We start from the raw sequence: 23,776 nt of genomic DNA, 5'->3' as shown, positions 1-23,776 counted from the left end.
CCCCGAATCAACCTTCCTTTTACAGATTAAAGGGGACACAGTTTCAGGGTTCACCCCTGTCACTTTCCTTATGATACTCTGGTAGAATAGGTAATATAAATATTATTAATCCCTCTTTTATGAAGTAGAGACACAGATCAGAGAAGTGATTTGTCCGTAGTCACACAGACACTACATTAGCAGAACAGGGATTCCAGCTTGAATCTTGTGACTTGGAGTTCAATTCTCTTTCCACTACATTGTGCTGCTTCTCATCATAGTACTAAAGTGATGGGAATGAATGATACTGTAGTGAAAGTTACAAGCAAAAGAAAGAAGAATCTAAGAAAACTTTTAAGGACATTGAAAGCCTCATAGTTGGGATACTGTGAGGGAAATTGAGGGATTGATTGTAAGGTTTAGGGGAGAAAAAAAGAAGGCTGTAGCTTGGCCCTAAAGTACTAATATGAACCAAGGTGATCCAGATCTAAGGGAGAAACATTGAAGGCAGTTGAGAAATATTATACTCTAGATAGCTCTAGTGAATTGGAGAGGGAATACATGACTCAACTAAATTAAACAAGCAATTATTAAGTATACAATTTATGTAAATCACTGTGCTGGCTACTAGAATAGAGAGGTGGTTTCTGCTGGAATAGACTTGCCTTTGAAAATAGTATGTACTTGAGAACAACTTGGAAAACTGAATAATCTAAATTTATCATCTTTATTCAAATGACTCTTAGATCTTAAAATGTAGATGAGTCTCTTCTGAGTTCTACTACATATCTTCCATTTATCTTCTTATTATTGTTCACAAAGTCAGCATCTTAAGACAGCTCTCTTGTCTAGACAGTTTCCCCACTTTAAGCTTCTAATTGACCACATAGCTGCCAGTAGTTTTGGTCTTACCGTGGTTGTAGTCATGTCATGATCCTATCTTTCCCCTACTCAGTTCCACATTGATTGCCTCATTATGTATTAATTCCATTCCTAGTTTACATAGTCAACCAAATTGGTCTTTCCTATTCCTCATATGTTATATTTTCTTCTCCATATCCATATCTTTTTATTAGACATTCCCATAGCCAGTCTTGGAGTACACTTTTTCATTTTTGTCTTGTCTCCCTTACTTCCAAATTGAACTCAAGTATCTTCTACAGAAAAGCCTTTCTGATTCCTCTAATTGTTCATGTCCTGCTTCCTTAAATGACCAAATTTATTTTGTACATATATATTTTGTATAGATAAATGTCTGCACTGATAAAATATAAATTTCTTGAGAATAAGACCTGTTTTATCTTTGTCTTCCCTAGCACATAAGTACAGAATCTGCTTGTTCTCCTTTGTAGAATCATTGAGAGTTTGTTTCCTGAAAATCAGCATGGTTTATTATTTGTGTTTTCATTTTAGATATGAAGAAATTGACTTTGAAACTGGAATTCTGGAATCAAGGAGAGATCCAGTCCCTTTAGAAGATGTTTATCCCATCCATATGATCTTGGACAATAAGGATGGCATACAGGGCTCATGTCAGTATTTTGATAAGAGGATAGATGTTACTGATCAGATTAGGACAGAATCTTTGCAGCCCCGTTGTACAGTAATTGAAGCTTATGAAAGGTAAGCTATCTAAGTTTGGTCAGTTTGCTCATTTTTGTTGTGAGGAAGTTTTGACTTTGTGAATATATTTCAAAATAAAAACAAATGCTTGTGCCAGTTGGCCAGTAATTCACTGTTGGCTTAGTTTTTTAAAATAGTTCAATTTAGCAAACATTTCAAGTAAAGGTTGCAAATCTCCAATATTCAATATTCAGAGAGCTTTGTCTAATTTATAAGAATATAAGTCATTATCCAATTGATAGATGGTCAAAGGATACAAACAGACATTTTTTCAATGAAGAAATCAAAACTATATGTAATCATGAAAAAAAGCTCTATCACTGTTGATTAGAGAAATGCAAATTTAAAAACTTTGAGATATCTGTCAAATTGGCTAAAATAATAGAAGGGGAAAATAAATGTTGGAGAGGATATGGAAAAATTGGAATAGGAATTGTGTTTGGGGTTTTTTTTTTTTTTTTATTATAGCTTTTTATTGACAGAACACACACATGGATAATTTTTCAACGTTTCAACATTTACCCTTGCATTCACTTCTATTCCAACTTTTCCCTTCTTTCCCTTCATCCCCTCCCGTAGATGGCAGGCAGTCTCATACATGTTAAAGTATACCTTAAATACAATATATGTGTATATTTATGCACTTCTCTTATTGCACAAGAAATATCAGACTTAGAAAGGTAAAAATAACCAGGGAAGAAAAACAAAAATGCAAGCAAACAATAATAGAAAGAGTGTAAATGCTATGTTGTGGTCCCCACTCATTTCCCAGTGTTCTTTCACTGGGTGTAGCTGGTTCTGTTCATCACTGATAATTGGAATTGAATTGGATTCTATCATTGCCGAAGATAGCCACTTCCATCAGAATTGATCCTCATATAGTATTGCTGTTGAAGTGTATAATGATCTCCTGGTTCTACTCATTTTACTCAGCATCAGTTCATGTAAGTTTCTCCAAACCTCTCTGTATTCATCCTGCTGGTCATTTGTTACAGAACAATAATATGGAATGCGAATTGTAAACTGCTTCAATTATTTGGAATTATGCTCAAAGAATTATAAAAGTGTGTATACTTTTTGACCCAGTAATAACACGAATTGGTTTGTGTCCCGAGAGAGAGAGAATCTATATGTTGTAAAACATTTCAAGCAGATCTCTTTGGGATGATAAAGAACTGGAAACTGAGAGAGGAGAGTGCATCAGTTGGAGAATGACTAAACAAGTTGTGATATATGATAGTGATGGAATACTACTGTATCTGTACTATAACAGAACAATATATATAGTAACAGCAATATTGTTCAAAAAGTAATTGTGAATGACCATTATTTGAGAATTACACATCCTCAAATCAACTCTAAAGGACCTGTGAAGGAATATGCTTATATCTTCCAAGTATCTCTTGATTTCTGGGTTTATATTTCAGAATTTCTGCTCTATTCTTTTTTTTTTTTTTTTTTTTTAATTAGGAATCCTTGAACATCTGTATTTTGGAAATCTTATTTTATGATTAAGGTTTTCCACCTTTGATTCTAAGCTATTTCCATTTAATTTTTTCCTCCTGAGCTTCCATTTATTTTTAATTTCATTTTCCTATCTCTTCCTTCATTTTTTCCAACAGTTCTTGTAGTCTTTGTAGCCAAGTTATTTATTTTTTTTAATGATACTTTTCTTGTAATTCTTATTCTTTTTGTCCCAGGGTTTAACTCTTGCTCTTATCATGTGATATTTTCTTCAGGTTTCTCATATTTTTAGCCTCATTTCTTGGTTTGGGATTTTTGGTTCCAGCAAGATTCCCCCAACATATTTAAATGAATTATTTACTCCTTGTTTGGTTAAGTTTCCTTTGTAATCTGAACGCTATTACTGATGTTCATGTTAATAGGGTGGCTGATACTATAGTTTCCTCAAATCCTGACTCTGTTTCAGTCTTCTGATGGTCCATTTTATGTGTAGATCTTCACTGATTTCTTTCATGTTTGCATAATTCTAATTCAGGAGTTGATCCTTTACCTTGCTGTAACTGATAACCATAGTGAAATATTAGAGATCATAGGCTTCCTGAATAAACTAATTGCCTATCCTTCCGTAGTGGCCAGATACTGAGTTGCCCATGTTTCTTCTGCTGTTACTATCAGTGACCTAAGGAATATATAGCTAAGCACTTCTCTGTCCATTGAACCCTAAGTGCTACTTCTGTCCTCATTTCTTTTCTGACAGGCCAGGATCTACATTGAAGTGTTTGTAGAAGTTTGGTATGGCTTTCTTCATAGTTGACCTTGGTTTGTCTGGCTATAACCCTTCTCCCATTCTTTTCTACATCCTCAGTTACCTGATCTGGTCCTGGCTTCCCTAGTTCAACCTTTCTACTGGAGTATGTTTTCATAAAGCCATCTTTTTGTGTAGTTCTATATTAAACAGAAGAAATTCCTTCAGAGTCTTTTCAAATTTCTTTATCAGTTGACTCATTTTCATAAATATTTTTGGGATTTTTTGTGGGAAAGCTGGTTTTATAATATCACAATAATTGAAAGTCCCAAGAAAGATTTTTAGTCAATAATTCAACAAACATTTTTTTTAATCAAGCTTGATTTTAATAGCTCCTTTCCCCCAATAGCATTTAGTTTTATTTATTGATTCAGTATTGTTGGCTTTTATTTTTGTTTTTATTTTGGTTTATTTCTTCATTCATTTTTAGTTTCTACTTTGCTGTTTTTTATTTTTTGGTTTTTTTAAAGTATGCATTCATTTAACTGTTCTGTCTTTTTTTAATAAAATAATTTGTTTAATTAGGATATAAGCCCAATTTTTCCATTTATATTCAAATGTAACTTCATACCTTCTAGTATATCTTCTTTTTTTTTTTTAATAGCTTTTTATTTACAAGTTTATATGCATGGGTAATTTTATAGCGTTGACAATTGCTAAACCTTTTGTTCCAACTTTTCCCTTCCTTCCCCCCACCCCTTCCCCTAGATGGCAGGATGCCCAATACATATTAAATATGTTAAAGTATAGATTAAATATAAAATAAGTATACATATCCAAACTGTTATTTTGCTGTACAAAAAGAATCGGCCTCTGAAATAGTATACAATTAGCCTGTGAAGGAAATCAAAAAAGCAGGCAGACAAAAATATAGGGATTGGGAATTCAATGTAATGGTTCTTAGTTATCTTCCAAAGTTCTTTCACTGGGTGTAGCTGGTTCAGTTCATTACTGCTCCATTGGAACTGATTTGGTTCATCTCATTGTTGAAGATGGCCAGGTCCATCAGAATTGATCATCATATAGTATTGTTGTTGAAGTATATAATGATCTCGTAGTCCTGCTCATTTCCCTCAGCATCAGTTCATGTAAGTCTTTCTAGGCCTTTCTGAAATCATCCTGTTGGTCATTTTTTACCGAACAATAATATTTCATAATATTCATATACCACAATTTATTCAGCCATTTTCTAGTTGATGGGCATCTACTCATTAACTATTCTGTCTTGCTCTTTAGCTGCTGTCTAGCTCCCCTAGAGACTGTTTTAGTTGCATCACATAAATTTTGGTATATTTGTTTAATTGTTGTCATTTTCTTTGATATTTTCTGCTGTTTTTATGATTTGTTCTTTGTTCTAACAAATCTTTAGGATCATGTAATTTAATCTTCAATTAATTTTTAATTCTTCCTTCAAAAGTCCTTTTATTAAACATACTTTTTCATTACATAATTTTTCATTAAGGATGGTTAGTATTTGCTTTTCTGCACATGTGAAATTTTCATACCCTAATACTTGATTAATTTTTGTAGATGTGCCATGCACAGCTAAGAACTTTTTCTTTAACAAGCATTTTTTAGGTACTTAAAATGTACTTGGCATTGGGGATACAAAGCCAAAAGTAAAACAGTCCCTGCCCTTGATGAACTTACATACTGTCGTAAGAAGTAATACGTTCTATAAGCATATAAAATAGATTCAAAGCTTACTTTGGAAAGTAAGAGAGGAACTAGCAAATGGGGAGATCTGGGCCTTACTTTAGAGCTGGACTGTCATCTAGACCTTGAAGGATACTAAGAATTCCACAAGATAGAAATGAGGAAGGTGTATATTATTGACTTGAAATATCCAAAGACATAAAAACAGAATATGGAATATTAAATTTGGGGAATAGATAATAGTTCACTATGTTTCTGGATTACAGAGTATCTAAAGAAGGTTAATATGAGATAAGTCTGAAAGATTCTAAGTGGTAGAATGCTTTAATGTTAGGCCAAAATAGGAGCCATTAAGGATTTTTTTTTTTTTAATTATAGCTTTTTTTTTACAAGATATATGCATGGGTAATTTTTCAGCATTGACAATTGCAAAACCTTTTGTTACAATTTTTCCTCTCCTACCTACCAGATGGCAGGTAGACCAATACATGTTAAATATGTTGAAGTATACAATATATGTATACATATCCATACAGTTATTTTGCTGCACAAGAAGAATTGAACTTTGAAATAATGTACAATTAACCTGTGAAGGAAATCAAAAATGCAGGCAGACAAAAACAGAGGGATTGGAAATGCTATGTAGTAGTTCACACTCATTTCCCAGAGTTCTTTCATTGGGTGTAGCCTGATTCTATACATTATTGAATAAATGGAACTGATTTGGTTCATCTCATTGCTGAAGAGATCCACGTCCATCAGAAATGATCATCATATAGTATTGTTGTTGAAGTATACAATGATCTCCTGGCCCTGCTCATTTCACTCAGCATCAATTCATGTAAGTCTCTCCAGGCCTTTCTGAAATCAAACTGCTGGTCATTTCTTACAGAACAATAATATTTCATAACATTCATATACTATAACTTATTCAGCCATTCTCCATTTGATGGGCTTCCACTTAATTTCCAGTTTATGACTACTACAAAGAGGGCTGCCACAAATATCTTTGCACATTCAGGTCCCTTTCCCCTCTTTAACTCATTGAGGATTTTTTAACAAGAAGAAGAGAGAATGAAAGAGGGAGGGAAGATAAGAGAGGAGAACGAAGGAAAAGGAAGATTTTTCTAACTGTTCTCTGGGGCCAAACTGGTCATTACATTTATGCATCATTTCATTTCATTGTTTTATTTATATCTGCATTGTATACTTCATTGTATGCACTGTATATATATAACAATATATATATTGTTTTCCTGGTTCTGTTAATTTCATTTTGGATAAGGTCACAAAAGCATTTTTGGTGTTTCTCTGAATTCTTCATTTTTTATGGCTTGGTAAACATATTTTGGTTTCATAAATCGATTCACCATTCCTCAATCAATAGGCACATCTGCTTGGTTTCTGCTTGAATGTTACCACAGAAAAAGTCCTCCTATGAATATTTTTATTATGAATATTTCTTTCTATCTTTGATTTCTTTGTGGTCCATGACTTAATCAAAGGCTATGGACATTTTAGTCACATATTTAGCATAATTCCAAATTAGTAGTTGTTCAGTAATGTACAACTCTTTAGGACCCCTTTGGGAATTTTCTTGCCAAAGATACTAGAATGGTTTGCTATTTCTATCTCCAGATCTTTTTACAGATGAAGGAACTGGCAAACAGTTAAGTCATTTTTACAGCTAGTAAGTATCTGAGACCAGATTTGAATTCAGGTATTCCTAACTCCAGGCCTGGCCCTCTATCTCCTGCAACACTTACCTGCCCTTAATTTCAAATAGATTTCCAAAAAAATGAATTCATTCACAACTCTACCAATAGTATATTAGGGTACTTATCTTTCCCTAGCCTCCCCCCCCAAAAAAAAAAAAAAAATTTATATGTTAGTGAAATAGAATAGAGGTAGCCCCCACCCATGAAAATAGATTTGAACTGAAGAAGTCTCCAAAGGTTCATTCATATACCCACCCTCACCCATCCAGTAGTTCACTTCCCATTTCCCATGCTCCCAGAACTATTTTTGATTTTAGTATTATATAACTGAACTATGTTGTAGTACTGTAGGATGTTGGAGCAGAAATGGGACTTAAAAATTGTTTTGACCAAACTCCGTCATTTTGCAAACAAGGAACCCTGAGGCCCAGAGAAAAGTGGCGTGCCTGGAGTCATGAAATAAACTAATGGCAGAGCCAGAATTAAATCTGAGGATTTCCAATTCTCAGTGTACTCTTCTTTTTTCATTAGTAAATGAGAAAATTGTGTTTAACAGTAGTTATTGAATTGTCAAATAGTTCATCAAGAGAAACATTTGTATTAGCCTACCAAAGGTTAATAATCAAATCTAGGCAATAAAAACAGCCCCCTAACCCACTGAACAATCTCCACATCTCTTGCCCAATATATGCCTCTATCTCTCAAGCTTCTTGTATTTATATAAGCTTTTTCCAACCCAGTGAACATTTATAGAATGCCACAGTTTTTAATAGGTCCAATGGTAATAGGTTTGGGGGTACAAATCAATAAAATGTGCAGCTCCTTCAAAGATTTATATAACTTAAATCAGCAAAGTAATAAAGAAAGAATAAGCAATGTGCTATTAAATATATGAGTATTTATAAGCCACTGATAAATATGTAAGTGAAGGATAGTGTAATTATGAGGTTGAGTCAGGTGTGACAATGAGGTTTTTTTCTGCTTGCTTGGAAAAGGGATCAAGAAGGAAGAAACAAGCAAGATCAACATAGGAAGAAAGAAAAACTAAGTCCTGTATAGTAGATGCTGTGGGTGAAGAATAAGAGACAGGGATAGAGTATGAATCAGCCAGCAAGGATTTATTAAGCTTTGTATAGACAAAGTCTTGAAAATGCAAAAATAAAAGGAAAATATTCCTTTTCCTCAAGGAGCTCACATCCTTTTTGGGAAAATAACATATAAATGCACATAAAAGTATCTGCCAAATCAATACAAGATGAAGAAGGGGCACCAGCAGTTCAAGACATCAGAAAAAGTCTCTGAGGCAGAGAGGAAAGAATGCATTCTAGACTTGGGGCTTAGTCAGTGAAAGGCATTGCTATGGAAGATGAAGTGTTTCAGAAAAATAGAACAAAAGCAAATGTACCTGTCCTAGTTTAGAAAATGTACATGTCTAGCACTGAGTTATGAAGGCCTTCAAATTGCAAACAAGATTTTTTTTTTAATCATAGTGGCAATAGGGAGCCACTGGAACTTAAGGAGCAGAGGGTTGACATAGTTAGATCTGTGCCTTAAGAATATCACTTTGAAGAGATTTTAAAGAGAGAAAGGGACTCACATGTGCAAGAATGTTTATAGCCCTTTTTGTAGTAGCAAGAAACTGGAAACTGAGTGAATGCCCATCAGTTGGAAAATGGCTGAATAAGTTATGGAATATGAATGTTTTGGAATATTATTGTTCTGTAAGAAACTACCTGCACGGTAATTTCAGAGAGGTCTGGAGAAACTTACATAAATTGATACAAAGTGAAATGAGCAGAACCAGGAGATCATTGTACATGGTAACAACAAGATTATACGATGATCAATTCTGATGGACATGGCTCTTTCCAACAATAAGATGATTCAGGCCAGTTCCAATGATCTTGTGATGATGAGAGCCATTTACACCCAGAGCGAGGACCGTGGGAACTGAGGATGGATCACGACATAGCATTTTCATTTTTTGTGGTTTGCTTGAATTATATTTTCTTCCTCATTTTTTTAAACTTTTTGATCTGATGTTTCTTGTGCAAGATAATTGTTTAAATATGTATGTCTATATTGGATTTAACATATATTTTTACCATAACATATATTGAAATAAATGCCATCTAGAGGAGAGGCTGGGAGGAAGGGAGGGAAAAATTGGAACACAAGGTTTTTTAAGGGTCATTGTTGAAAAATTATCCTTGCATATGTTTTGAAAATAAAATTCAATAAAAAGGTAAAAAGAAAAAAAAGAGAGAGAATTATATGCCATACATGAAGGTTTTTTCCTTACCTTTCAATAAACTCTTTGTAATTAAAGCTCTATCATCTCTGATTTAAACAGTTTGAATATTGTCCATAATAAAATTTTACCTATGCAAATAAAAAAAAGAAGAAGATCACTTTGGCAATAGGAGAAAGTGGGGAGGGATTTTACTCAAGACAACCAGTTAGGGACAGTAAACATAAATGTCTACAATTTACATGATAGATAGTGGGACATAAAGGCAGACAGAGTAGGAATAAGTAAATTATTAATAACTAAATAAGTAAATTATCAGAAGATTTTCTTTTTCAGGATCAGAAGATTATTCAGGCCATTTTTTAAAAAAGTTGTACATGTACATGTGCTCTTGGTAAAATTTATTCATTCAGCAAAATAATGTTCTCATATGGTTCAAGTAAGATTAGGAAGAGGAGATACATTTCCTTATATGGCATTAAGTTCTGAGGTAACAGTTTATAGACTGAAGTTGTTAGTTTTATATTTGTGCGAAGATACATTCTTAAGATTGAAGTTATAGCTATGGAATCTTAACTAAGGAAATAATACTAGAATTTCTGATTCAACTGTTCCAAAAAGAGTCTTCAGAAAGATAATAAATAATGACTTATTTGTTGTAGCATTTTAGGATTTTTTTTTTTCTAAATTAACAAGAGCTATTATTTTCTGGCATGGAGAGGCAGCATGATATGTATAGGTTGTTCCCAAAATCATAATACAGTTTTAAGCAAATCAAGGTATTAAAGTTTAAATTATGTTAATCTGAGGAGGAGAGAGACCCTCGAAGCTTAACAGTAGAAAACAAAATGGAAAGTGAAAAGTGGTGCATCTACATAATGCAGTTAGAAATTAATATTTTTAATAACTTCCAAAGCAAGTTAAAAAAAACAAACTTATAACTCTTCTTCCCTTTCTTGGTTGTTTCTGCTTTGCAGATGGGGAAAGAAACTTATCATTGTTGCCTCACAGGATATGCGTTACAGGGCCTTAATAGGCTTAGAAGGAGATCCCGATTTAAAACTCCCAGACTTTTCCTACTGTATTTTGGAAAGGTTAGGCCGAGCAAGATGGCAAGGCGAACTTCAGAGGGACCTTCACAGCAGTGCTTTCAAGTAAGTGAGAGGATTTACTGTTCTGTATCAGCAGAAACCTGATTTTAAAAGGGGAAAAAAAAAACACTTGGATCTTTTGAAAATCAAATGTACGAGCTTTATGACTTGTCTTTTACCCACTTTGAGTCCTATGTTATTTTGGAACATTTCCTTGGGGGGAAAATGGGTAAGTGGTGGATTTGAACTAGATGGTGTTTTTTGGGTCTTCCAAATCTAAATATATAATTATGTAGTGGTTTTTGACCCATCCTGAGAACCTCATTCTTTTTCATACTCCTCAGATGTCCATGTTGGATCCTGTGAATCTTTCAATGCTTTCACTACAACCAAAGAGTATAAGGTCCTCAGAGACCTCTGTACTCATACCACTAGTATCCTTTCTGAACAAATTGACTAACTGTGGAAATGACAGTGCATGTATCTTGTCTTCACTGATGAATAAATACAAAGGAATTACTTATCATTTCCTTGAAATTCTCAACATAATTTGGAAAGAAAGCTATGACCAAAACATTACACATTTTCTTTCCTCCACTTTGCCTATTGAATAATTATTGCCCATTCTTTTAAATTTTTTAAAAATCCAGTTCAAATACTGTTTTCCTTCAGAAAGCTTTCTCTGATTGCTATGGTCAGTAACCTCAGACCTCAAATATTACTTTGTTTCATAATTCTCTAGTGTATTTGTGTTGTTTTTTATGTTTTCAATAATTTTTTTATTGCTGTCTTAGTGTTTTTTTTTAATTACCAAGAATTTCCCCACTCTCTCTCCCATTTTCATATAATATTCATATAATATTTTGAAAGGAAAAAAGGAAAGGAAGAGTGAAGGAGAAAGAAAGGGAAGGAGGAAGGGAGGGAGGGGAGGAGGGGAAGAAAGAGAGAGAGAGATATTAGCAAAAGTTATCATTATATTGCAAAGGTTTCAAAATATGTGTGGTACATAATGTACTTGTGAACCAACCTTCCACCTTTGCAAAGGGCTGGGATGGGTATATCTTCTTTGGAGCCATGCTTCTTATTTGTAATTTTGTGACATTGGTTTTTAATTCTTTAATTTTTTGGCATTTGAAATGTTTCTTTTTATATTTTTATATTCTTTTTATATTTTTATTTATTTTTAAAATATTTTTTATATTTCTTTTTTATTATTGTAATCATTTTGTATATTGTTTTCTTGCCTTCGGTTCTTTCAGTATCAGTTCATAACAATCTTTCCATTCTTCTTTGTATTCATCTTAATTATATCTTAATAGCATAATTATATTCCATTACATTCATGTACTGGCATTTGTTTAGCTGTTCCCCAATCAATGGGCATTTACTTTGTTTTTACTTATTTACTATCACAAAAAATGCTGTTATGAAGATTTGAAGGACTTTCTTCTTATCAGAGGCCTCTTTGAGATATAAGCCTAGTAGTGGAATCTCTGGGTCAAATCATATGAATATGACACTTTACTTTATTTCAAATTGATTTCCAAAATGGTTGTAACTAATTCACAGCTTGACCAACAAGACAATAATGTACCTATCTTGCCACAATTCCTCTGACATAGACTTTTCTCATCTTTTGTCATCTTTGACACTTTTCAGGCTATAAGATAAAATTTCAAGGTTGTTTTCATTTGCATTTTATTTATTATTAGTGATTTGAAGCATTTTCATATTGTTATTGATAATTTATTATGTAGGCACACACATATATTTATCCACTTATGCTAATTGCTTACCTAATTTGGATGCCAAATGTTTCTCAAAGAAATTTGATGCAATTTTTTTTTTTACTATTTTCCTACACTCCTTATCTTAGATGCATTAATTTTGCTATCTAATTTGATTTTTATATAATAGTTACTTATTAGTATCTAGACTGTTATATCTTGGATGTTAGGGAGACTGTCTTTGTATCTTTCTCAGGATCTAACCCAGTACTGTACATGAATGTAGATTTAATTTATATAAATGTTGATTTAATTTAATTATAACATATTATTTCCCCATTTTCTTCAAGGGTTGATGCAGGGAAACTGCACTACCACAGAAAAATATTGAACAGAAATGGTCTCATTACAATGCAGTCTCATGTTATTCGATTACCAACTGGAGCCCAGCAACACTCAATTCTCCTGCTCCTGAATCGTTTTCATGTTGACAGGTACAGTATGTGTATTTTCTCAGTAGAATGTTGGGCTACAGCCATGTGAACTGAGCCTTTAAAAACCATAAACCAGGTTCTGAGGAATATTAATGAATTTGGTATGTGTAGAAAACTAATAATTCTTGACTTGATACTTCAGCCTGTTGATCATAACATTTATAGATTTAGAATCTTGGAAGGAATCTTAGAAATCATTTAGTGTAACTGCTTATCCCAGTCCTTCTTCAATAACTTTCATGAACAGTTAGCTAGCCTCTATTTGAATGAATATTTTCCCAAAGAAACATTCAAAATGAGCTTCTCCTCTTACCTCTTCTCTCCTTTTCACATCATTCCCCAATGACTCCACCTGTATTTCTAATTCTGATGACAAGCTATTCCTTTTCTCTAAAGTCAGTGCCTCTACATGTGTCCTTTATGCCATCTTCTCCCATATTTAGCAGAATGCCTTTACAATCTTGTCACCTACCTTTAATCTCTCCCTTTCTACTAACTTCTTTCTTCTTCCTTATAAACATGCCTAGATTTTCCCCATCTTTAAACAGAAACAAAAATAATTGACCCTATTTTACTCTTAAGATATCATATACTCCTTTTCCCTTTCACAGACAAATTCTTAGAAAAGGCTGCTTATTCTTATTGCCACTACCACTTCTCTATTAATTTCTTAACTCTTTGCAATCTGGCTTAAGACTTCAATTGAAACTGCCTTTTCCAGAGATAGCACTGATCTTTTAATTGGCAAATTTGGTAGCCTTTTCTCATTATCTATTCTGCTTGATCTCTCTGCAGTATTTGCAGAGATTAAATGTCTGTTCCTCCTTGTGGATACTTCCTTCTTTGTTTTTAATTTATTTGTTTTTGTTTTTATGACAATACCCAAATCTCATTTCTCTTGTTTTATTGATATTTATCAGTTTCCTTTGCTGTATTGCTATCCAAAAATGTAGATGTTGCCAATTCTCTGTTTTGGTCCTCCTTTTCTACCTTTTACACTCTTACTTGGTACTTCATCAACTCACAAGGGTTAATTATCATCTCTATTCAGATGACTCCCTGACTTATATTACTAACTCGACTTAAGTCTTTCTCCTGAACTCTGTTACCAATTGCCTAATGGGTAGTTCAAACTATATATCCGGAAGTCATTTCAAGCTCGTTGTGTCTATACTATAGCTCATTACTTTCCTCCAACTCCTCATAAAAGGCCTCTTTTCCAAACTTTGCTAATTCTGTTGGAGAACCACCAACTTTTCAATCTAACCAATTGATGAATTAGCATTTATTAACATCCTAGTATGTGTCAGGTTTGATACTAGGCATTTAGGATACAAAGACTAAAAAAAAAAAAAAATGGATTCCTAATTTTTTTTTAAGTTTCTCTCCTTTTTTTATTTAATAGTTTTATTTTCCCTGGTTACATATAAAACAATTTTTACATTAGTTTTTAAAACTTTTGAGTTCTAGATTTTTTCCTCCCTCTTCCCCATCTCATTAACAAGGCACATGTGAAATTATGCAAAACATTTTCATAAAAGTCATATTGTGAAAGAAAACATACATCCCACCCTCCCTCTTAGGAAAAATAAAGTAAAATAAAAGAGAATGTATTCTGTAGTCAGAATCTGTATTCAGATATAATCAGTTCCTCTGGGTGTAGTGAATCCCTATTTTTCAAGGATCTTACGTTCTATCAGAATTCTAAAAATCAAAGTGCAATTTTTAAGAAAAAGAAGAGAAGATGAAGTCAACAAAATTAATCAATACTTTGAAAGAATCAAAAAATATATGTAATGTTCCTTAACCATAGAACTCCCTATTCTTCAAAAGAATATGGGATGGGAATGGAAAAGGGGAGAAGTAGTCTGTGGAGAATTTTTTTTTAACATGTGAAAATAGTTTTCAGTATTCATCTTTGTAAGATTTTGAGCTCCAGATTTTTCTCCCTCTCTCCGTTTTTACCCTCCTCCCCAAGACATGAAGCATCTGATAATAGTTTATACATGTATAGTCAGATAAAACATATTTCAACATTAGTCATGTTGTGAAAGAAGACTCAGAATAATAACAACAACAACAACAAAAAACAAAAACAGAAAAAAAAAAAAGTTAAATGTTTCTATCTGTATTCAGACTCCATAGTTCTTTCTCTGTATGTTGAGAGTCATTTCCATCACAAGTCTTTTGGAATTGTCTTGCATCATTGAATTGCTGAGAAGAGCTGAATCTATCATAGTTGATCATCACACAACGTTGCTGTTACTATTTAACAATATTCTCTTGATTCTTCATATTTCACTTTGCATCATTTCATGTAAGTTTTTCCAGGTTTTTCTGGGAGCAATCTGCACATCATTTCTTATAGTATAAGTAATATTCCATTACACTTATATATCACTCCCCAATTGAGATACTCCCTCAGTTTCTGCTTCTTTGCTACTGCAAAAAGAGGAGCTATCAATATATATATATATATATATATATATATATGTCCTTTCTCTTTTTTTTAATCTCTTTGGGAGGCAGACCTAGTAATGATATTGCTGGATCAGAGAGTATGTACAGTTTTATAGCCCTTTGAGCATAATTCCAAATTATTCTTCAGAACTGTTGGATCAGTTCACAACTCATGAAGGATATTTTTATTAATGATTCCTAAAAAATTAGCTTTGGGAGCAGATTTATTGACACTTGCTTCATGCTCATATTGTAGTCAACATTTTTCCTCTTTTTATTGAAAGATCAGTTACTTAATTAATAGGTGATACTTCTACCACCACTAGTTGTTCTCATGAAGGTACAGAAACCTACCTTCTTTTCTTGTTATTCTTGTCTATGTTTTCTTACAAAACCTCTAGAGAGAATCTTCCTGGTGCTCTTCAGGCCTTCCTCTTATTCTTTTAGCTTAACTTATCTCTTTTTTGTTTTACTACTAATTTGTCTTCTTGTCATATATATCCTCAGTAATCTCATTTATGGTAGTTTGCACTCGTCATTATCAATAATATGATGTTTTTATGAGCCTTTTTGAATCCTCCATTTTTCTTTTCATTGCCTTTGGACTTTGCTTCTTTTCATTTTAATTTTTCTATAACTTTGTGGTTGTCCATGATTTGAACTGCCACAACAATTCGGGAAGAATATCAGTGCATAAGATATGGACTTGCCCCAGGAAGGTGCCTTTCTGTTCTCCATTGAGAGGCTGGTGAATCTTAAGTGTTCAGGAGGTCTCAGTTGAAATAAGGCTTGGGACCAATGGTGTGAGTTTGTGAAAATCAGCACCAATTAGATTCCCCAGGAGTCATCAGATTGCCTACTGAGAAGTTGCCAGTTCAGAAATGGAGCAGATCAAATCTTCCTTGCCGATCAGCAATGGGAGTGGTGGGCCCTATAAAAGGATAAGTGCAAGTCCAACCTGGAAGAGTTAAGGAGACTCACTCATAAAAGAAATAAAAAAGATTCCATCTTGGACAATGATAAGCTGTTTGAAAATATCAAAAACACTGCTCAGGGTACCAGATATCATCAAGATTATCTTCTGTTCCTATAAGTACTGGCCAGCTCAATAGCCATTATAGTACTTTTTTATAATACACACATGGACTAACTTGATGGGAAATATGCTTTTTTTAATCCTTTTTTTGTTGTTGTTTACATTATTTTTACAGTGTTCGAAGTTCTGGTAAACCAACCTTTTTACTTGTCTAAAATGGCTTTTGGTGTTCTGAGGCTTGATAGAATGAATAGGAAACCATCTGCTAATAAAAGCATTTAGAGAAGTTCACCATCAATAAGAAATTATTCTTTCATTTCAACCTTAATCCCTAACATCTTCACACAAACTGCCATTAAGACTTCTAACATTATAATTATGATTGGTTTTTTGATATGTAGAATTTTACTTTATCCCTATTAAGTTTCATTTTATTCACTTCAGTTCTCTTAGTGTTTTGAGATCTTTTTGAGTCTTGATTCCAGTCATCCAACATAATAGATATTACTACTAGTTTTGTGTTATATGCATATTTGATTAGCAAGTTTTCATATATCAAGCAGCTGTCAAATTCTTATTACTAGACTCACAGCTGGTGCTAAGGATGATTTATGTTCCTTCATAGGGCTGCAAGTACTTAGATCATCAAAAATGGAAGCTAGAAGTGGGTCTTTAGCTCATGTACCTTACATGTGCTCCCCCTTCTGTCCATGAGTAAGAGAATTCAGCATTAACTAGAATTGTACATTGTAACATATCAATCCTGACTAAAATGAAATTGGAATTTTAAAAAGTTTTATCCTTTTTCAGACAAGCCCACACTTCTTTTTAGGGAACATCTTATAGTATTTATTCTCCTTTGGAAATAATTATAACACTCTTTTTTATGTTAGATATATTTTGCTTAACATAGTCGAAAAGAAAAGAGTATGGCAACAGCCCAGAAGAAAAGCTAATAGAGTAGAAGTCAGATCTTCTCACTCACATATGCTCTGTTCTATGGTTTTTTTGTCTTTAAAAAAAAAAAAAAAAAAAACTCTTTTCCACATAGTTCTCTATCATATTGCAAAGAATTTGGTAGTCATCTCTTGTCATTATAAGTTAATATTTCTTAAGTCACCTGCATGGTGGCTTTATTAAGACATAAGAAAGGATTATTGCAATTCTGTCAGATCTTATAGGCTAAGAGTTCCAGGATGTGAGAATTGATATTCTTAGCTTGCCACCTTTTCATTGCTAGAGCCGAAGTTACTTAAATCAGAGATGGCAGTGCTTTTAGACATAAAACTAGCCATACACAAATGTGCATATTCTTAAGGAGCTATAATCCTTTATGTCTCTTGAAGCTCTGCTTCTGTCACTGACCTTTTATGACCTTGAAAAGTATTTTTATCCTCTGGACCCCAGATTTCAAATCAAGTGATCGCTAAGGTTCTTTTCAGCAATAATAACCTAGGATCATAAGACTCTCTATATATGTATGTTTACATATATAGTTCTTGAACAGCAATCTTTAAAAATACAGATGGCTTGTGACAATGGAACTGAAAACGGCAAATTATCTGCTTTTATCATAGGAGGAGTAAATATGACATCCTTATGGAGAAGCTTTCTGCAATGCTGAGCATTCGAACTAACCAGATGGAGACATTAGGATGCCTGAGGGAGGAACTGGTGAGACACTCAGTGGTTTTCCAGTGCTTGTGCTGTGCTGAATTTAATATGCACATAATTATTGTGTAAGGAGTTTAGGTTTGGAGACTTCTCTCTAAGCACATAGTAAATGAATCACAAATTGAAACCTAAAGACCATATTATAGGCTTGAACAGCCCTAGATTTCAGCTTTTGCTCTTTTTCTTCTCTTTGCAACAGAAATGAAAAAGTACTTTGTCCTTCCTTTGAACTTTGCTTAGATTCTATAGATTCTTGAGCAGACTTAAGTTTTTTGTTGGATTTTGTTACAAGTTATATTCAGAAAGTCCATATGGAAGTAGCATATAAAGTCCAAGCTAACTTTTACATTCTATCTTTCTATTTTATTGGTAATAGTCTTTCACAAGAGCCTGTAGCAGTAGTAGGCCTGGGAAGGGAAGTAAAAAGTGAAGGAAAGATGGAAAAATGGTCATCATTTTGATTTTTCTGCAAGGCAGTATTATGGGGTAAAATAGAACTAACCTAAGAGTTGGGGACCAACCTGACTTCTGATGCCAACTTTGACACTTTCTAGCTATGATTATAAGCAAGTTACTTCATATATAAAGCACAAATAATATTTGTATAGGAATGTATATTCTTATCCCCATAAATTCCAGCAAAGCAAAACTAGAGAACGATAGCTGATATCTAAATAGCATGTTAAGGCTTTACAAAGTTTTTTTTTTTTTTTTTTTTTTTTTTTTCTGCCACAATTCTCTTGTGATTTCAGTGATAGCATCCCTATTAGGTACTATAGGTAGAATTATCTCCTTTTACAAATAAGGACATTTAGGCTTATAGATTAAATGATTTGCCTTATTCACATAATTAGTACATATCCATGGAAGAATGTTAATCTAAATCTTTCCTTTTTGTAAATCAAGTGCTCTTTCCACTGAAATAGGGAAACTTAGGAAACTACCTCTTACCCAATATGATTTTCAGTTATTTCTGTATCATCAATTTTGGATAAAAGAGATACTATATTGGAAAGAGAAAGCAATCAAGCCTTCAGTGTTATTACAATTATAGTTTAAGATCTAAACAAAACCTTAGAAGATTATCCAATGCAGCCTTGTCATTTTACTAGTGAGGAATGTAAACAAGGAATGTAAAGATGTAAGCTAATTTGCTAAAAGTCATATTTGAAGCCAGAATCTAAACTCAGATCATCTCACTCAAAATCTAATGTTCTTTCCATTACACTGCTGAAAATCACATTTTAAACTTTATTTTTAGAAAAGTTAAGAGAAAAATATTTTTAAAAGCAGACAGTATTATAAAAATAAAATAGCTTTGTTTTTAAATGTAAATCTATCTTTGTCATATATAATGGTCTGTATTCTTATTGAACTACATCAATTGAATCATCCTATAGTTTATTTCCTGGAATGAAGGAATTTCTCTTAAAAATCTCATCTAGTCCAACTTCCTGGTGCTAAATCCCTGAACCTTTAGCTATGTGATATTTAAGGCACAAATAGAAATCTGAAAGAGGAAAAAACACTATTTGAATTTAGTTCAGTTTTGTCATTTGTCCCTTACTAGATTTGAGGTTATGAAAAGGAAGAAAGAAGGAAATGAGTGTTTATTAAGTGCCCTGATCTGTGCTAGGCACAATGCTTTACACATTTATATAGTTTTATTCCTGCAACAACTCTGGGAGGTGTGTGCTATAATTATCTCCCCATTTTATAGTTAAAGAAGCAGAGGCAGACAGAGGTGAAATGAGTTGCTGTGGGGAACACAATCACTAAGTATCTGAGGCTAAATTTGAATTCAGATTTTCTTGACTCTGGACCCAGCTCTCTAACTCTACTGTATTGCTCAATTCCTGTGGGTAAATCATTTTTCTCTGGATCTGTTTTCTCATTTATTAAATGTGAGAGTTGGACTTCACAACCTCTGAAGATTGCCTAAGTCTGCAGCTCTAAGTCTGTGTTCCTGTGAATAAGAAAGGCCCACTTGCCCTCCTTTTGCAACACAGTTATCTGCTCTACAACACTGAAGATTAGGAAATGATGAAAAATTAGATTGGGCAGCAGGTATTCACCTCTTAAGGTAAAATATTCTCTTCTTTGGGTAGATAGAACACTAAGCTGATTCAGGAGGATCCTGCCTCAGACCTCCGGTCACTTTCTGGGTCTCACTTTGCTCATTAATAAAAGTTAGACACAAGGTCATCTCTAGGGGCCTTCCAGTTCTAGTTCTTTTGCTGCTGTCAAAGTGGCTTGAGTTTGAGAAACAGCCTGGCAAATTAGGAAAGGAGGGTTTTTCCAATTTATTGCTTTGCTTCTCATTGTAGCTTTCTCAAAGTCAGGAACTGTTATTTCATTCCTTTTCTACAGGGCCTGATACACTAGCTGCATCGTGCTGTTGATGGGGGGTTAATTTATGTCTATCTATGGGCTTTTCTTACAGATACATAGATTAGCAAAGATGCACAGTCTACAAACCACTGATGGGTTTGTTGGACCATATGTGCACCATCATCATTATTGCTCTAGCCACATGTTCACCATTCCCAGAGGTAGAATGCCAGCCAACATAAGAGGGTGTCAGGCTCTCTCAACATTTGCAGCAGCAACTTTGCAAGTGTTTTCCTTTCTCTTCTCCAAACTCATCCCCATAGTTTTTTTAAACAGATTGACCAGCACAGCTTCACTAGCATTACATAGTAGATACTGCCTTCTTTTGTTCCATACTTAATGTGTAGTATGTAATCTTAAAACTTCTATACTTCACTAAAATAAACTTATACTAGGCCTCAGAAATTCAAAAACCAAATAGTCACCATCTTTCCCATAGACTTCTACTTGCCAGGTAGGTAGTCCCCTGTACAAGAAGCACTTTTTAATTTTCTTGGTGGGAGGATTGGTATTATTCCTACCATGTGTATAAATAGCACAAAGCTTGATCAGGTAAAGGGCTGGTGAGTGTTGGTGGTGAGACATTTATTGAAGTGTTCCTGGCTCCAAATCATTCATTCTTTCCACTACACAGCCTGGTCTCTCAATTTTATATCAACAACCACATTTTTGCCATTTTTAAATTTTAGAACCACCAAATTTGAAACTTGAAAATTATTTTAGTGGTCATCTAATTAGTGTAGCACAACAGAAAGAGCACTGATCTTAGAAGTAGGCCTGTGCTTTGGTCCCAGCCCTGCCACTGACTTTCTTATCTCTCTAGGTCTTAGTTTCTTTGTCAAAAAAGAGGACTGGACTAGATTTTCTTGAAGGTGCCTCCCAAATCTCATAGCTTCTGGAATTCTGTTCAGCCTCTTAATCTCCATTCTGCAACAGCCCTAGTAGACATAATCACTGGACCTGACATGAAGCAGCTACATAGAATTGTTTATAGTCAGGTGATCCAACATTTTGTGTATTTTAATAAATGATTATTGTTGATTAGAGAGTTCATAGAGCAGAAGAGAGGGAAAGCTGGCATTAGAGGCAGAAGTATCAGATTCCTCTTCTGCCTCATGGTGTATCCTGGCTTCTAACTTGGCCTCTCGAGGCCCTAAGCAATACTTATACATTTTAAGTTACAAAGCAGTTTATTAGATTTTGTTAATATTGTTAGAACTTGGAAGTTTCCTACATCAATGAAATTATAGAATTGGTGTTTAAGAATCCACAATTTAAAAAAAATATATTTAAAACTTAAATGCAAAATAAAAAAACAAAAAGAACCAAAAAAATTGTCATGTGCTCAGCAGAACATTGAAGAGAATTCAAAGTATGTAATAATAAATTTCCATTTCAAGAAAGTATATGTAATAATAGAAGACTTTGTATTCATAACTGTCCATCTTTTCTTTGCTTCCTTATAGGTTTTCTTTTGATCTCTACTGTATACTTTTTACTTTATTCTTCCTCCCCTTCTTTTTCCTTCTTACTTCCTTCAAACAGATGCAGTGAAGCCCAGATATATTTACATATACACGGACACACCCTTACATATATCTACACGCATATATCTACACACATACATATATGTGCATATATACATATGTATACATATATCTAAAATAATATTAATATGGCTGACATAGTATAGATTTCTTTCTTGATTGAATCTTTTTTAAATTTTTGTCTAAGATCAATGATTACTACCCTTGCTTTTTTTTCTAATAAATCATTCTTCTAGTCATAGTTATATGTTTGTGTATATCTATTATTTCCTATCACTGCTAACTCTTCTACTTTAGTTCTACCTGGCTATTACTTAACCTTCCCTCCCCTAATAGTTTCCTCCATTTCATTCTTTTTTTCCCTTCTTTTTTCCTTCTTTATTCCATTCCTATTGATCTACACATCTTATCCTACTCCCATTAATCTAAACACCCTTCTGTTCTCCATCTTATCCTAAGCATCCTTCTGTTCCTCATCTTATCTTGTTGTCCCCTTTTCCTTCCTTCTTTTTTCCTTTCCCATTAATCTGCATACCTTATCTCACTCTTGGTGATATATATCCCCTTCTATATCCTACCTTATTCTATGCCCTTCTCCCTTATTTTTTGATAGATTTTGAAGGGTACTATATCCTTCTTGGTATATATATTTATTGTTCCCTTTTTAACCCATTTCCGATGTGAGTAGATTTTCAGAATACCAGCCCTCTTCCTCCATTTAATTTCTCTTGGTTGATTCTTGTTATTGCATCTCATTTCTGTAACATAAGTACTATTTTTACCTTTTCCTAGATAGTTTTGCTATTTGGAGTCACATCATCTTCAGCTCCACTTCAGTCTTTCTTTTGCACTACCCATTTACTAGTATCAGTCTTTCATTTCCATGTATAAAACAAACAGCCTGTCCTTTTTAAGTCCCTTGAAATGTGGGTTCGTATATTAAATTTTCTATTGAGTTCAGATTTTTTTTCAGAAAAAATCCTGAAAATATGACAACTCCTTAAATGTCATTTTTTACTCAATATTATACTTAATTTTGCTGGATATAATATTTTTGGCTGCTGGTTATTTTGATTGTTGCTGTATAGTATTCCAGGACCTCTGGTCTTTTATTGTAACTGCTGATAAATCCTGTGCAATTCTTACTGTAGCTCCAGCATATTTGAATTGGTGTGTGTGTGTGTGTGTGTGTGTGTGTGTGTGTGTGTGTCTGTCTGGTTTGGTTTTGTTTTTATTATTGTTGTTGGCTTGTAAAAAAAAAATTTCTTTGCTAAAATCAATATTTCTATATATTTTCTTTCTAGGATCTCTTTGATGTGGTGATTGATGGATTGTTTTTTTCTATTTCTATTCCCCCTTTTTGTTCTATCACTTCAGGACAATTTTCTTTGATTATTTCTTGTATTGTATCAAGGTTCTTTTTTTGGTCATAGCTTTCTGGTGGTCCAATTCTTATGTTTTCTCTTCTCATTTGCTCTCCAGATCTGTTGTTTCTCTTCTGTTTTTTCATTCTTTGTATTTTGTTTACCATTTCTTTGTTTCTTATATTCACTGCTCCCTCAGGTGTTTTTTGACAGCTCTGCTCTTCATCCCAGTGTTCTGTATGGTACTTTTTAAAAAATTCTTTTAGTGATTATATGGAGGTTATGTTAAAGAGTAGATGCTAATTTGGATTCCTGCTAAAAATTTGTCATTCCTTTTGAATAATCATATCTCATAGCTTCTAAAAGTTTGCATGATCCTTTTTTTATATTTGCAAAGTTCTTCCTGATGGCACAAAAACTGTGATAACCTGAATTATACTTAAATTAATTCCATTCTGGACCTTTGCTTATATGTTTATTACAAATTATCTTCTTG

The 23,776-nt window shown here is 33.4% G+C and overlaps 2 protein-coding genes across 4 annotated transcripts in view; one reads left to right on the top strand and one right to left on the bottom strand.

Annotated features, from left to right (window-relative positions):
• The window catches only part of GTF3C1 (general transcription factor IIIC subunit 1), a 127,258-nt gene that overhangs the window by 18,716 nt on the left and 84,766 nt on the right, over positions 1-23,776 (top strand). Inside the window, exons 2-5 of one of the 3 annotated variants that reach the window (XM_031962718.1) lie at positions 1,393-1,602; positions 10,474-10,650; positions 12,665-12,808; positions 17,882-17,978. In XM_031962718.1, the coding sequence (XP_031818578.1) occupies positions 1,393-1,602; positions 10,474-10,650; positions 12,665-12,808; positions 17,882-17,978 (628 nt within the window). Of the gene's footprint in view, positions 1-1,392; positions 1,603-10,473; positions 10,651-12,664; positions 12,809-17,881; positions 17,979-19,270; positions 20,062-23,776 lie in introns of those variants that run through there. The other 2 variants (XM_031962724.1, XM_023497884.2) reach the window with 2 other exon arrangements.
• Positions 1-23,776, bottom strand: part of KIAA0556 (KIAA0556 ortholog) — a 271,875-nt gene that overhangs the window by 230,400 nt on the left and 17,699 nt on the right. The gene's annotated exons all lie outside the window — the stretch shown is intronic.

The sequence above is a fragment of the Sarcophilus harrisii genome, chromosome 1, assembly GCF_902635505.1.
Source record: "Sarcophilus harrisii chromosome 1, mSarHar1.11, whole genome shotgun sequence".
Classification (NCBI taxonomy): Eukaryota; Metazoa; Chordata; class Mammalia; order Dasyuromorphia; family Dasyuridae; genus Sarcophilus; species Sarcophilus harrisii.
The sequence above is the reverse complement of the archived record's forward strand: the minus strand, read 5'-3'. Positions and strand labels throughout refer to the sequence as shown.